An 11,568-nucleotide genomic window follows, 5' to 3' on the forward strand; every position below is an offset into this window, starting at 1 on the left:
AACGGCATTTTCACAGATCAAGCTATTTTTGGACGATTTCTTTGAAATGCAACTATGCCCAAAAAAATCAATTCTCTCCCTTTGGATTTTAGAACTATGTTAACTAAGCACTGAGTGATCCAAGTTTCAAACCTTGACTTAAGGACGGTGCCCACTATTGCTATTGCGCATACGTTTTGCGCATCTCGAGGTACTCGGGTTTTCTATCGGTGATGCTTACTAATACAAAGATACTTTGGCACGGTTTAAAACTATCCGGAGAAAGTAGATCTTAGACGGTACTCTTGGTATCCAAAAAGAAAACTGGAGGTAACCATGCATTTTTGAGAGATAATTAAGCGTCAATTTGAATATAAATTGCTTTGTATTTTATAGCCTTTTAAAAAATATTATTCATCAATTATCTTTTGATTATCTTGGATTTCAATAACATTTGTCAAGATCTACTTATCCTGCATAATCATAAAACGGGGCAAAATACCTTTGAATTAGTAGGCATCATCCTTAAAATCCCGCATGGATTTGACTCGAGGCAAAATCCCTAGGAGGTGTCATTGTACACATTGTAGCTTTCGCGTATGAAGAGTTACAGTGATGTAGTATTACATATCTGACATGCGAGTAAAAATCTCGATTTGCCAGAACTAGGCGCGCACAGAATAAATGGGTACTGATGACGTTGAGCAGAAAGCAGCTGAGAGCGTGGTACATTGGAACGTAACGTCACAATCAAGAATGTATCGGTAATCGAAATCTTCTTACGGGATTCAACATTATTTTTAAGAATATCTTGCAATCTGTAACGGAGTGTCACAAGTTACATGCCGTGCAATCTAGCGTTGGAGCAGCAATTCGAAAAGTAAGAGGAAGCTTTTGTCCGGTTTTGACTTAGGTCCTTTTTTTCACAAAGGGGTCGTAAAGTGACTAAATTACCTCACGACAAGGATAATCCTTTGGATTGATTTAGAGTCGCGGGACGATTTCATTTGAAAAACAATTTGTCAATTGACGAACATTGTGCAAGGAAGCACGAAGTTTTTTCGGGAAAACGATTTGTCAGACGCAAATCACTGTTGAGAGATTGAAAGACAGTCTATTGCCAGTGTTGTTAGAAAACGATTGAAGATAAACATGGATGATTCTTAAAGTATTTACAAGGCAAACGATCGGTGTTGTTCCAAACGTACATTAACGTATTAAAGTATTCTGTCCTGAAGAGGTTGTTGTTTAGAAAGAACCAATCTTGAACACGCCTTGAAGAATTGAAGGATTGAAGAAAGAGGCCAAAAGTTATTACCATATTTTTGCTGGATTTTTGAGACCGTCAGTTAGTTCGTTTTGAAATCTGGTTAGTAAACTTTCGAATAAATTATCTCAACATAGGAAACTCTTTAACATGCAAAACCATGTGATGGGTAGCTGCATTGTTGGGGATACTCTCAATATTTCCGAATTCTGTACGCGGCTGAGTTAATATGCAGCACGGAAGCTTCGGGCTGTCAAACTTTTAAGCTCGAGTTTTGCACATACAAGAGGCTGCATTTCTAGGCTGAAGCGAGAGAATAAATTCCGTCACTTTTCCCTATTTCCAAACCCCTGAGGTCCAATCGGTCAGTTTTGAACATGGTTGATGGCGGATAGTGAAATCCAAAACTTTACTCAACGTAACAGCCTTTGAACAAAAATCAAAGCTCAAAATCTTTCCAGTCAGAAGTGTTAAGCAAATACACTTTCAAAATCTGGAAATGATTTTTCGATCATAGTAGCACTGATCTGGCTTCCACGAGTGACCATCACAATCCCATGGGTGATAATTCCTCATGCAAAACTTGTGATTAGCTGGAGAGATCTGGTTTCGGGGGAAAATCAATCGAAAAGTAACTCGGTCTGCAAAAATGTCTTTCCACAAATACAATGAAGTTGTACACTGTTGTAAGAATTCCTGTGCCCCATGATAATTAATTTCAATCTCTTTTTAAATCTTGCAGCACGTGAGGAGACTATTTTTAACGAATTAGTCCCGTCGGAGGAAAGGGTGCGAAACATGACGTGATTCAGGATGGACCAATCGGCATAATTCATAAATAACTGAGATGAAAACATCAATTTACTGAAGTCAATGAAATCTTTCATTATAGGAACCGTACGTCCCCCCGTGCGAATTTATTCTAAAACTGTTAAGAAAATGGTCGTAGGAAGAGCAGGGCTCAAAAGGTCCCTTGATGGGGGCTGAGAAAGAAGTCATACCTTTGTCTGTGACCTGTCACGTGGCTGAAAGAAAGAAAGAAAAAACAAAAGAGCAAAAGAACTGAAACAAGAGGCTACACGAATCGTATCCTTTTCCTCTTTTCCGGTTCAAAGCCCCAAATTTGATGGCGTGGTCGATCGAGTTACGAAAAAAATGGTTAGCAAATCCACGGAAAACTCTATTAATAGCTATCTGTGACATCGAGATAGCCTACCCAAAATGAAGTACGCTTTACAACTATTAATTTCCCTTTTTTTACCAACCAGACCGTGGAATAAAATAGCAATAAATAAAAGACGAGAAATGTAAGGAAAGAAATTTCTCAAAGATAGAGTCCGTGGGTACATTTTTCTGGTTTGTATGGAGCAAACGGTGCACTTGACAACCAACTTTACAATTGTTTCTTTGGATTAGGGTACCTTCAATCTTGAGCGATTTCTACTGAATCCAGATCTAAGCAACGCTTTTTACCATTTACAACTTTAAATTCAAGAATAACTTCCATACCGAGAACAGGAAATACTATGGTCTGTCTGTCCAGAAGGTAAGGAAACCACGGCAGTAGGATAGCCAGTGAAACCAAGTGATGCACATATCTCCCTGGTGAGATGCGATAAAAAGTGTCCTTCTTGTGGAACGCACACTCCTTCCCACATCCCGTTGGTATTTACTACTTCCAATCTACCTTCATATGGAGTAGGTTGCTGCCGGAAGCGCAGCTTACTGCACTTCACTCGAACTTCTGAAACTCTGATCACGTAATGTGACTTATGGGTCGAGTTTGGTAAACCAACAGATTCGCAAACAAGACGCAAAATCCTTTCATTTGGTGTCGCTCTTGCCCTTTCCCATGCTGTATTTCTCCAGTGCTCAAGTATACCAACTTTCTTATTCCAGTGATCAGTTACATCGGTTAGACGTAGAGTCAAGTCACACTTGTCGTCCACATAACCGATCCAATGTCCATCGCTGCAGACTCGTCCTCCTTGTGGTATCTTCCAATCACTTTCCCATCTTGGACGATGAGTTCGTCCGTGAAATCTGTGGCTTGGTAGATAATGGCGATGACAATGCAGTTTTACGCAATATCCTTGGAGGGGATTATTAATTGTGCCAAACGTTGTCGTGTGACTCATGTAATCGCAAGGACGGAGCTCTCCATTATCAACCGGTGGAGGTCTTGGACAATGGAGAGCTTGACAGCTAGGGTTTGAACCATCCCAGGATTGATGTACACAAGTGCGTTCCATAGGTCCTTGTAGCCGGAAGCCTTTGTTGCAGACATACAAAGCTTTTGAGCCTTCCTCACGTCCAGTGGTTGAAACTTTTCCGTTCGACGGCTTTGTGAGCCTCGGACATAGTTGTATTCTTGAACAAGTTGGTAAGGATGGGATCCAATCTCTGTCCAAACAGTTTGTGGTCAATGCTGTGTCACTTTCCTGAGTTATTGTGTAACCTACATCACATCTAAAATTAGCACTTGTTCCATGATCCACTGTTGAACCGGACGAAGTTGGAGAATACTGCACTGTCGAATGAGGGACATTCACTGCAGCGCAGCTTCTTCTCCGTCCATACGTGATCAAGGTGTGCGACACAGCTATCGTCGCATTGCACTTCTTCAAGGCCAGTGCGAAGACGTAGTGAGAATTACGGTTGAGAGATGAAACAGTTATTGATGTCTGTCCGTTGACCTGTGTTTCAATAATATTTCTTGGATTTGTTGTAGGAAACCTAACTAAAACAAGTTGAGAGTTCGGTTGTGGTAGAACATCCTGATCCGCCTGGTGCCAAGACAGTTCGACATTATTACCACTTGCAGAGACAACCCTGAAACGTGAATCTTCTTCAATGAATCCGACACTTTGGGTCATCGCGTTGATTATTGACGCTATGTCTGACAAAGCACCCGCTGGCCACACGGTATTATTGAACACTATCGAAAGATGCTTGTACGTTGAATTCACGTTCCAATTTTGAATTATCACCGTCAGAAGTTGACTATGGAAAAGCTCCGCCGTCAAGTCAAGGTCGACAACTTGAACGTGTAAGTCATTTTCTACCAAGAATAAGCACACCTCAGTAGAGTTCAAGTGGACCAGGGAGAGAACGTCTTCGACCTCGTCATCTGCGTAGTTGTCGATTATTTTTATTCCCCAAGCTTGATAAAGTAAGTACAAGTCGTCGCCCTCACCTCCAACAAGTTTATCATTACCACCCTGAGGAATAAGGGTATCGTTTCCCTCAAGACCGAACAGTGAGTTGTCGAAATCAGAGCCAGTTAGAGTGTCATTGTGAATGGTTCCGTACACATTTTCAATACTTATATACCTGTCCTCTTCTGCATCGACTCCTTTTCCAAATCCAAATGAGAGATCGACTTTGACACCATTGCGAAGAAACCCGTCACCTCTGAATGAAATAGTATCGCTGCCGTTACCACCATCAATAACATCACGGCCATTTCCGGCGTAAATGAAATCGTCTCCAGCGCCAGCAAAAATATGGTCATCGCCATCACCGCCAAAAATAATATCAATTCCAGGTCCACCATAAATAATATCGTCTCCATCTTTTCCCTCGAAGGTGGTTCCAATTGTTCCTGCTCGTAGCACATCGTCCATATTACCACCTTCTATGATCCTTGTGGTGTTACTACCTGTTAGGTAGTTTGTCGAGGTAAGCGAGCCCTTTAAATCTTGTGCCGAAGAAAGTATTCTGTCGTTTTGTGGGGTTCCAAGGTCGGTGCGATCAATGGAGATAATTTGTTTAAATGGCACTTCTTTTGTAATGTTAAAGGTTATCTTATCAGTTGTTGTCACCTGAAGATGCTGGTAACTTGCGTTGCGAAAATAGTTCGGGATACGAATGCCGAGGGAGGTGGGTCGTGACATTGATTCCAGTATGACATCATTTTCCCCATGAAAATATACACGGATGTCGTTAAATTCTAAACCAATATGAAGAGCATCTGTCTTGTTGTCGAGAGCAAAGTTGTTTATTTCGTTAAACTCACCATACCCGTGGTTCAGCACGTAAGTGTCAGAACCATTTCTCCCCTCCAAATATTGATAATTGTAACCATTGCCTGGGCCGGGGTCAATATAGTTGTTGAGTTCATTACCATAGATTTTGTAACTGCATAGACTTGAATTTAATTGGAAACGGACCAAATGCTTCCAAGGAGCTGTGTTCAGGTCATAGGGTACTAACGATACCTGGCAGGCGGCGGTTGTACATGTGCACTCCGTGGGATCCTTTGATATTTCGGTTGGGTGGAGCTTTGCGGCCTCCTCTCCCATTCGCAACGTTATTCCGTCTCTAGTCCTAATCCAAAGATGCCGGTAATTAACTGATTCAAACCATTTTTCAAGAGTTACAGCTGGTGTCCTCTCTGATGAAGTGATCCTAAAATCTGTGCCGAGTCTTCCCGCACGTAGGTTTACAAACGTTTCGTCTAAGTACAATACATCATCTTTTGTGCGGGTGTCAAAATTGTTTATGACTGCGTGTGTGCACGTTCTCTTAACAACATAATTGTCACTACCTTCCCCTCCTTCAAGGCGGTCATCTCCTCCGCTACAACTCAAAAAATTGGTTTGTTTATTGCCGATAATTTGGTCATTGTGAGGGGAATCTGAAACCGTAGCGACATTAGCTGAACCTGGTGGATGGATCGACGCCGCATGACGAGGCCTATCAGATAGATCAACATTGACTCCAGTCGCTGAAGTACTATAATCCAGCATTATGGGTTCTATGGCTACGGCAACTGAGTGAGGAGTTGGAGTAATGTGTGTAGTAACATTAAAGACAACATGATCAGAAGACGTAAAAAGCATGTGTCTGTATTGATATCCTCTGGCCCAGTTAGTTATTCTGAAACAGGAGGTACTTGGGTTGCGTCTGTCAGTCACTGACAAATCATTTCCTGACACTTGAATGCTGATTCTATCCAATGGTACAGCAAATATTACAATATCAGTAGTGTTCGCAAAATCCTCTGCATTGTTGTCAATTGTGTCACAGCCTTCTGTTGCTCGAATGACGTAGGTATCTTCGCCTTTTCCTCCGGTCAAGACATCAGCTCCCCGACCACCGTCCATCACGTTGCCGAGATCATTACCTACTATAGAGTCAGAGCTATTAGAACCGGAAACTTGTTTAACTTTCGCGTAGACCCGATCACTGAGGGAAACCGTTTGAAAATTTTTTGCTCCACTAAAATCTACTGCCACTGCCACACAGTTAATCTGGGGATCAGAGGCACTGCTAGAGGTTTGCTCTGCGACGAATATCACTCCATCTTTGCTACGAAATGACACGTGGCGATAGTAAGTTGCATCTCCTTGCGTGAACCAGTTCTTAATGCGAATGTGATGGCTCCTGGAGTAAGTGATGTCGACGTCATTTCCGGTCTTGTGACACTGGATATTTGCGTAATCAACGTTAATGACCACAATATCACGCTTATCATCCTCAGCAAAGTTATCGATTATTGCTTTACCGCCGTCAGATTGGATAATGTAGACGTCACTTCCACCTCCTCCAGTTATGGACGAGAGCTCAGGACCGAGGTAAAAGGTGTCGCTCCCACCCCTCCCGTACAAATTGTAATGGTAATTTCCAGTAAGCATCATAACATCTAGTTTACCAAAGTTGCACTCTTGGTCCTCTCTCCCGGGTGGTTTTGTTGTCGGTTTGGGTCTCTGTACTGCATAAAATGTGTTATTATCTGAGTTACCATAATAAGTGCCATAAGCTGAATTTTCGTGTAAGTTAGCCCCGCAAATGACATCGAACGATTTAATAGGAATCACGAACCAGAGTTTAGCGGTCTCGTGCTTGTATGTGAAATCCCTGGACTCTCCTATACCAAGTACGATGTCTTTCAGGTTAGAATCGACCTGAAATGTCCTTCTTATTGGGTCACGCGCTCCGTTGACATCCCCAATTTCGACGGTTGCTAAATTGTTATCATGAAGCCTAAAGGTGATGTAGCCACCAAAACTAGACAATGCTCCTTGGGTAAAATCTATTCTCTCTTCTTCGCCCTCTCTTTGCCCAACAATTCTAAAATAGTTGTCAGGGTTCGTTAAGTTCCGAAGAAGTTGTTTATCATTGTCCTCTTGTCTTTGATAGGATTCCAGCTGTCTTCGCAAACCTCCAGTCAAGAAATCAGCCACTCCATCTAAAATCCCTTTCACCAGTGCGCCAAGAAATTGTAGACCAGCCCATGGACTATTCCAATTTACTTTCTGTATTTCAGACATTATATCAATATAGAAGTCGTCTATGGCCATTCGGATTATGGAGATAATGATGACTACCGGTTCTGTGATCACTTCCGCTTCTGGACAAAATGTCCCAACTAAGTTCAGAGCTGTAGTACTTACATCCAGAGCTAAATCGATTACACGTAATGGAAGCACTTTGAGATCGTCTGGGTCACTGAAATCCAAATCTGCCAGTTGTTCTATATCTTGTTCAATGAAATACACGTCGAATGCAAGTCCTACTCCAGGAATGTCTCCCAGAAGCTTTCCAGCTCCTTTTTCCATGAACCGTTCCACCTTTCTAGAGAATCGTCCTAAGCCTTCTTCAAAATTCAGGCCTTTTGCTAATGATGTAGCAGCGCTACTTAATACATGTTTACCAAGCTTTGACACAATTTCATTTAAGCCGGTTAATCCACCAAACGTGTGTGCTGCCTGAGTCAACGATATGCTTCCACGAACGTAGTCACCTTTGTTGAAGTAGTCTGCCGCTCCAAGGACGGAAAATATCAAGCCATGCACGGCTAAGCCTTTATTTATCTTGGCGTATGTCCTACTAGCTCCAGCTCTTCGAGACTTTTCTATATGTTCCTTGATCAGCTTCGGAGTGGCAAGTTCGTCAGAGCTTAATGGGAATTCCACATGGTCCCGCAATTCCGAATCACGACGATCCACGACGTCAAGCTCCACCATGTTATCCGTTACTTCAATCGACTCTTCATCAACATAGACGGAGTCCCTGTCAGTTAATTTACAGACAGAGCGTCTTTTCCTTCGGCGCTTGTCTGTGCAAATTCTGGCAACTTTTTTAAAGAGAAGTTCTCCATCGTGGTCATCAGCAGCCCGTTTGCGGATCATGTAAGCTGGAACATCCCTGTTTCCTTCCATATGTATAAATATGCGACCTGCTTGCGTTCCTCCTGTTCCTCTTGCGGGGAATTCAGCTAAGGAAAAAATTGCATCGATGTTTCTTCTCGTGTTGACATTTTCAAGCATACCCTGAACGACTTGGTCCATTGCAGGGCTCCGTCCCGCTTTTTCTTCTCCTCTATAGTTCGCCACTGTGGGAATGTCTCTGGCTTCGGGAAACCTATTTTCAGTTCTAATTTTGTTTAACAGGTCGGTTAGGAATTTTGCTCTGCTCTTTTGGGAAGGCTGTGCTGCCTCTGCAATCATCGTAATAAGCATGAACTCTACAGCAGCTCTAACTGTATCAGGAGACGCTTGGCCATTGACTGTTAGATCGGTCTCAAAGGATGGTTGGTCGTTTAGCGGTTTATCTAGAGATTTTTGCATCGCCTTAGCCAGTTTATTTTGATCGGCGTTCGCAAGATAGCGATCTATAATTGTATTGTAATCGGGTGCACTTGAAGCTCTTCGCATGGTATTTGTCCAGTCACCATTTTCAGAAGTAACAAGGATTTGGTGTCTTCCACGTATTGACCTACTTAATCGAAACCTTCTCGTCTCACCGCCAATTGGAATTTCAAAGTATGTTTGTCTTTGCCTTTGATCATATATATCATTGTAAAACTGCAGCAGTTTGAATACTTCCTTTAGGGACACTTCGTCATTTTCATGAATTGTTACAACTTTGTAACTATTTCGTTCAGTTTGAACTGTTCTCTCCTCAATTATACTCTGTTGTTGCCCATTTGCTAGATCTATTGTGATTCCTTTCAGGCGTTCCCATTCGTTTTTAGCTTGTTCAGCGCTTTGTAATATGCTCTGCGTGAATTCAAACCTTAGTTTTGTATTCTTTTCTCTCTCAACATTTACCGTCGATTGTAACGCAACACTCATTCTTCTTTGATCAATATTCGTTTTCACATCCGTCAGCCACGAGGCCGGATTCAAACTACTGATATCTGTTCCTAGAACGGAAGAACCAGCCAAAACATCTTTGGCTGCCTGAAATGCTTCCTCCCTCTCCTGGCTTGAAACTGTGTTTTGTGGGTCATTCCTGGTTAATGTCTGCTCAAAGTTAGGCTGGCTCGCCAATGTTGCATCTAATGCTCTTACGGTGTCCTGTTGCAGCGTTGTCCGCAGCGGGAGTTCTGTATTGGAATCCCTCAGCGCTGTAACTTGTGTCGAAAGATCCGACAAATCCACGTACTGACCGTCGCCATGTTTAGCACTGATTGAAAACTTGCCGCGTGGTCTATTTTCAAGTCTGAACCTTTGATAATCTGCTCCAATGGGGACATCAAAATATGTGAGGCTTGTTTCATCGCCAAAAAGGAGGGGATAGAACTGCATAAGATGGAACACGTCCTTTAATCGTAAATCGCCCGTTGTCTCAAATCTGAAGTGATTTCCTCTCTCTCCGCCTGTTCTTTGAACACTTTGAGTGATTTCTCCGTCATTGATGTGCATTTGCCATTGTCTTTCAATGTAGTCCTTCACTATTGCTACGTCAAGTGCCCTCTGAATTTCTGCGCGATCGTCAGCGGTAAGTGTTCTCTTAAATGTTTGTTGTACGTCATTATGATATAGCTGGCTCCATTGTACACTATGGCCGAAAGCTATCGTTGTGGGAAAAACAGTGCACAAGAGAAGTAAACCAGTTTTAATCCAAAAGGCAGGCAGAGCGACTGTCATGACTCAAGAATGGTTAACAGATACCAACTTTTGCAGTAAATCTAAGCCATAAAACAAAAGAAATACCTCTATTAGATATAACACGTTAGGTCTAAGTTTATGCAACTTGCTTTACAACATTCCTATTCAATTTATATTTCATACTTTTGGTTGGGGAACTAAATTTTGGTATGGAAAAGTCTGTGGAATGGACAATATGTGGAAGTTATATGAAAACTGATATTATGAGCCATTTCAGAAGCAATTAATTTTTCACCGGATAAGGATTAATGGAACGAATAACGCTATTCATCCCTCGAAAAGCTGGGACCACTTTCGTTATGTGACATTCATGATTTTCTCAATTAACAAGCAATTTCTCCAGTAGATATCTTAACTCACTGGTGGACAATAGACCTCTTTAGCTTTTACGTTTTGTTTCCCCATTTCAGACCACGTGATGTTACTCTAGGGAACAGTTTATTTCAAATGTCGTCTTATGCACGTGCACATGTATGCATAATTTATGAAAAAAACAAAAGGAAAATTCCCTTGGGAACATCACGTGGTCTGAAATGGAAAAACAAAACCTACAAGCAAAGAGGTCTATTGTTTAACACTCTTTCGTGATAATGAGTTCGAGTTACTTTTCAAAGTGTTTTTTCCAACTGTGTCTGCAACGCTTTAGGTTATCCCATTAAGTGTGTTGAACGTTTGCGTAAAAACGTTGTTTGGAGCACATGACTATTACTTTCACCAAATCCAGAAAACCTGTGAACCAACTTTTGTTTTTCAATGGCGATAAATAAAAGCGGTTCACTCAAAATTGCAATAGCTCACGGCTAACTATAAAGGAAGAATAAAAAGAACATTGCTGGCTTTGAACCTACAGAAAGCCTACACCTTATGAAATAAAGAAACACTTTTCATGTCAGGTCTACACCGGTGATGAATTAAAGAATGATGTAACCGGCAGGGAAAAAAATTTAGGAGCAGATTAAAGAACCATCTCCCATGTGGTGTGACCAAGATTGATTTGAACCAAGGCCACATACTTCAATTGTGCTCCAGTTATTGGAAAACGAAATGTCTTGTTAAATGGGTACAATCCTCGTGACCACACCTCTCTGGTCCGCAGATTCAGTATCCAATAGAGAGGATTTTTTCAATATTCATCAATTTCATGGAGTGTAACTAGTGGGTAAAGGAATTATGAAGCTCATTTCATGCGAGGAAAGTAGTCTAGTGTCGGGTGTTCTGCATTAAATGAGCTGTGAGTTTTTTCTCCCTCTTTAACGCCATCTATTATCTTTAAAAGCAGCCGTATGCGGGACTCAGTGAAACCAACAAAGAAGGTAAACTAGGCCTTCGCGCAAGACTCGATTCCTGAACTGAGCAGTACAAATAAAATCGTCCATTTCTATTTGGTTGGCTCATCCAATTACCTTTTTCAAACTGTCTCTT

The 11,568-nt window shown here is 41.8% G+C and overlaps 1 protein-coding gene across 1 annotated transcript in view; it reads right to left on the reverse strand.

The window, feature by feature from the left end:
* LOC138046058 (uncharacterized) overlaps positions 1–10,125 on the reverse strand; it is an 11,647-nt gene extending 1,522 nt beyond the window's left edge. The window contains exons 1-2 of the mRNA XM_068892740.1: positions 2,756–10,125; positions 2,248–2,271 (exon numbers count right to left, since the gene is read on the reverse strand). Of these exons, the coding sequence (XP_068748841.1) occupies positions 2,248–2,271; positions 2,756–10,125 (7,394 nt within the window). The remainder of the gene's footprint in view (positions 1–2,247; positions 2,272–2,755) is intronic.
* Positions 10,126–11,568: the final 1,443 nt, after the last annotated feature.

The sequence above is a fragment of the Montipora capricornis genome, chromosome 4 (genome assembly GCF_036669925.1).
Source record: "Montipora capricornis isolate CH-2021 chromosome 4, ASM3666992v2, whole genome shotgun sequence".
NCBI lineage: Eukaryota > Metazoa > Cnidaria > Anthozoa > Scleractinia > Acroporidae > Montipora > Montipora capricornis.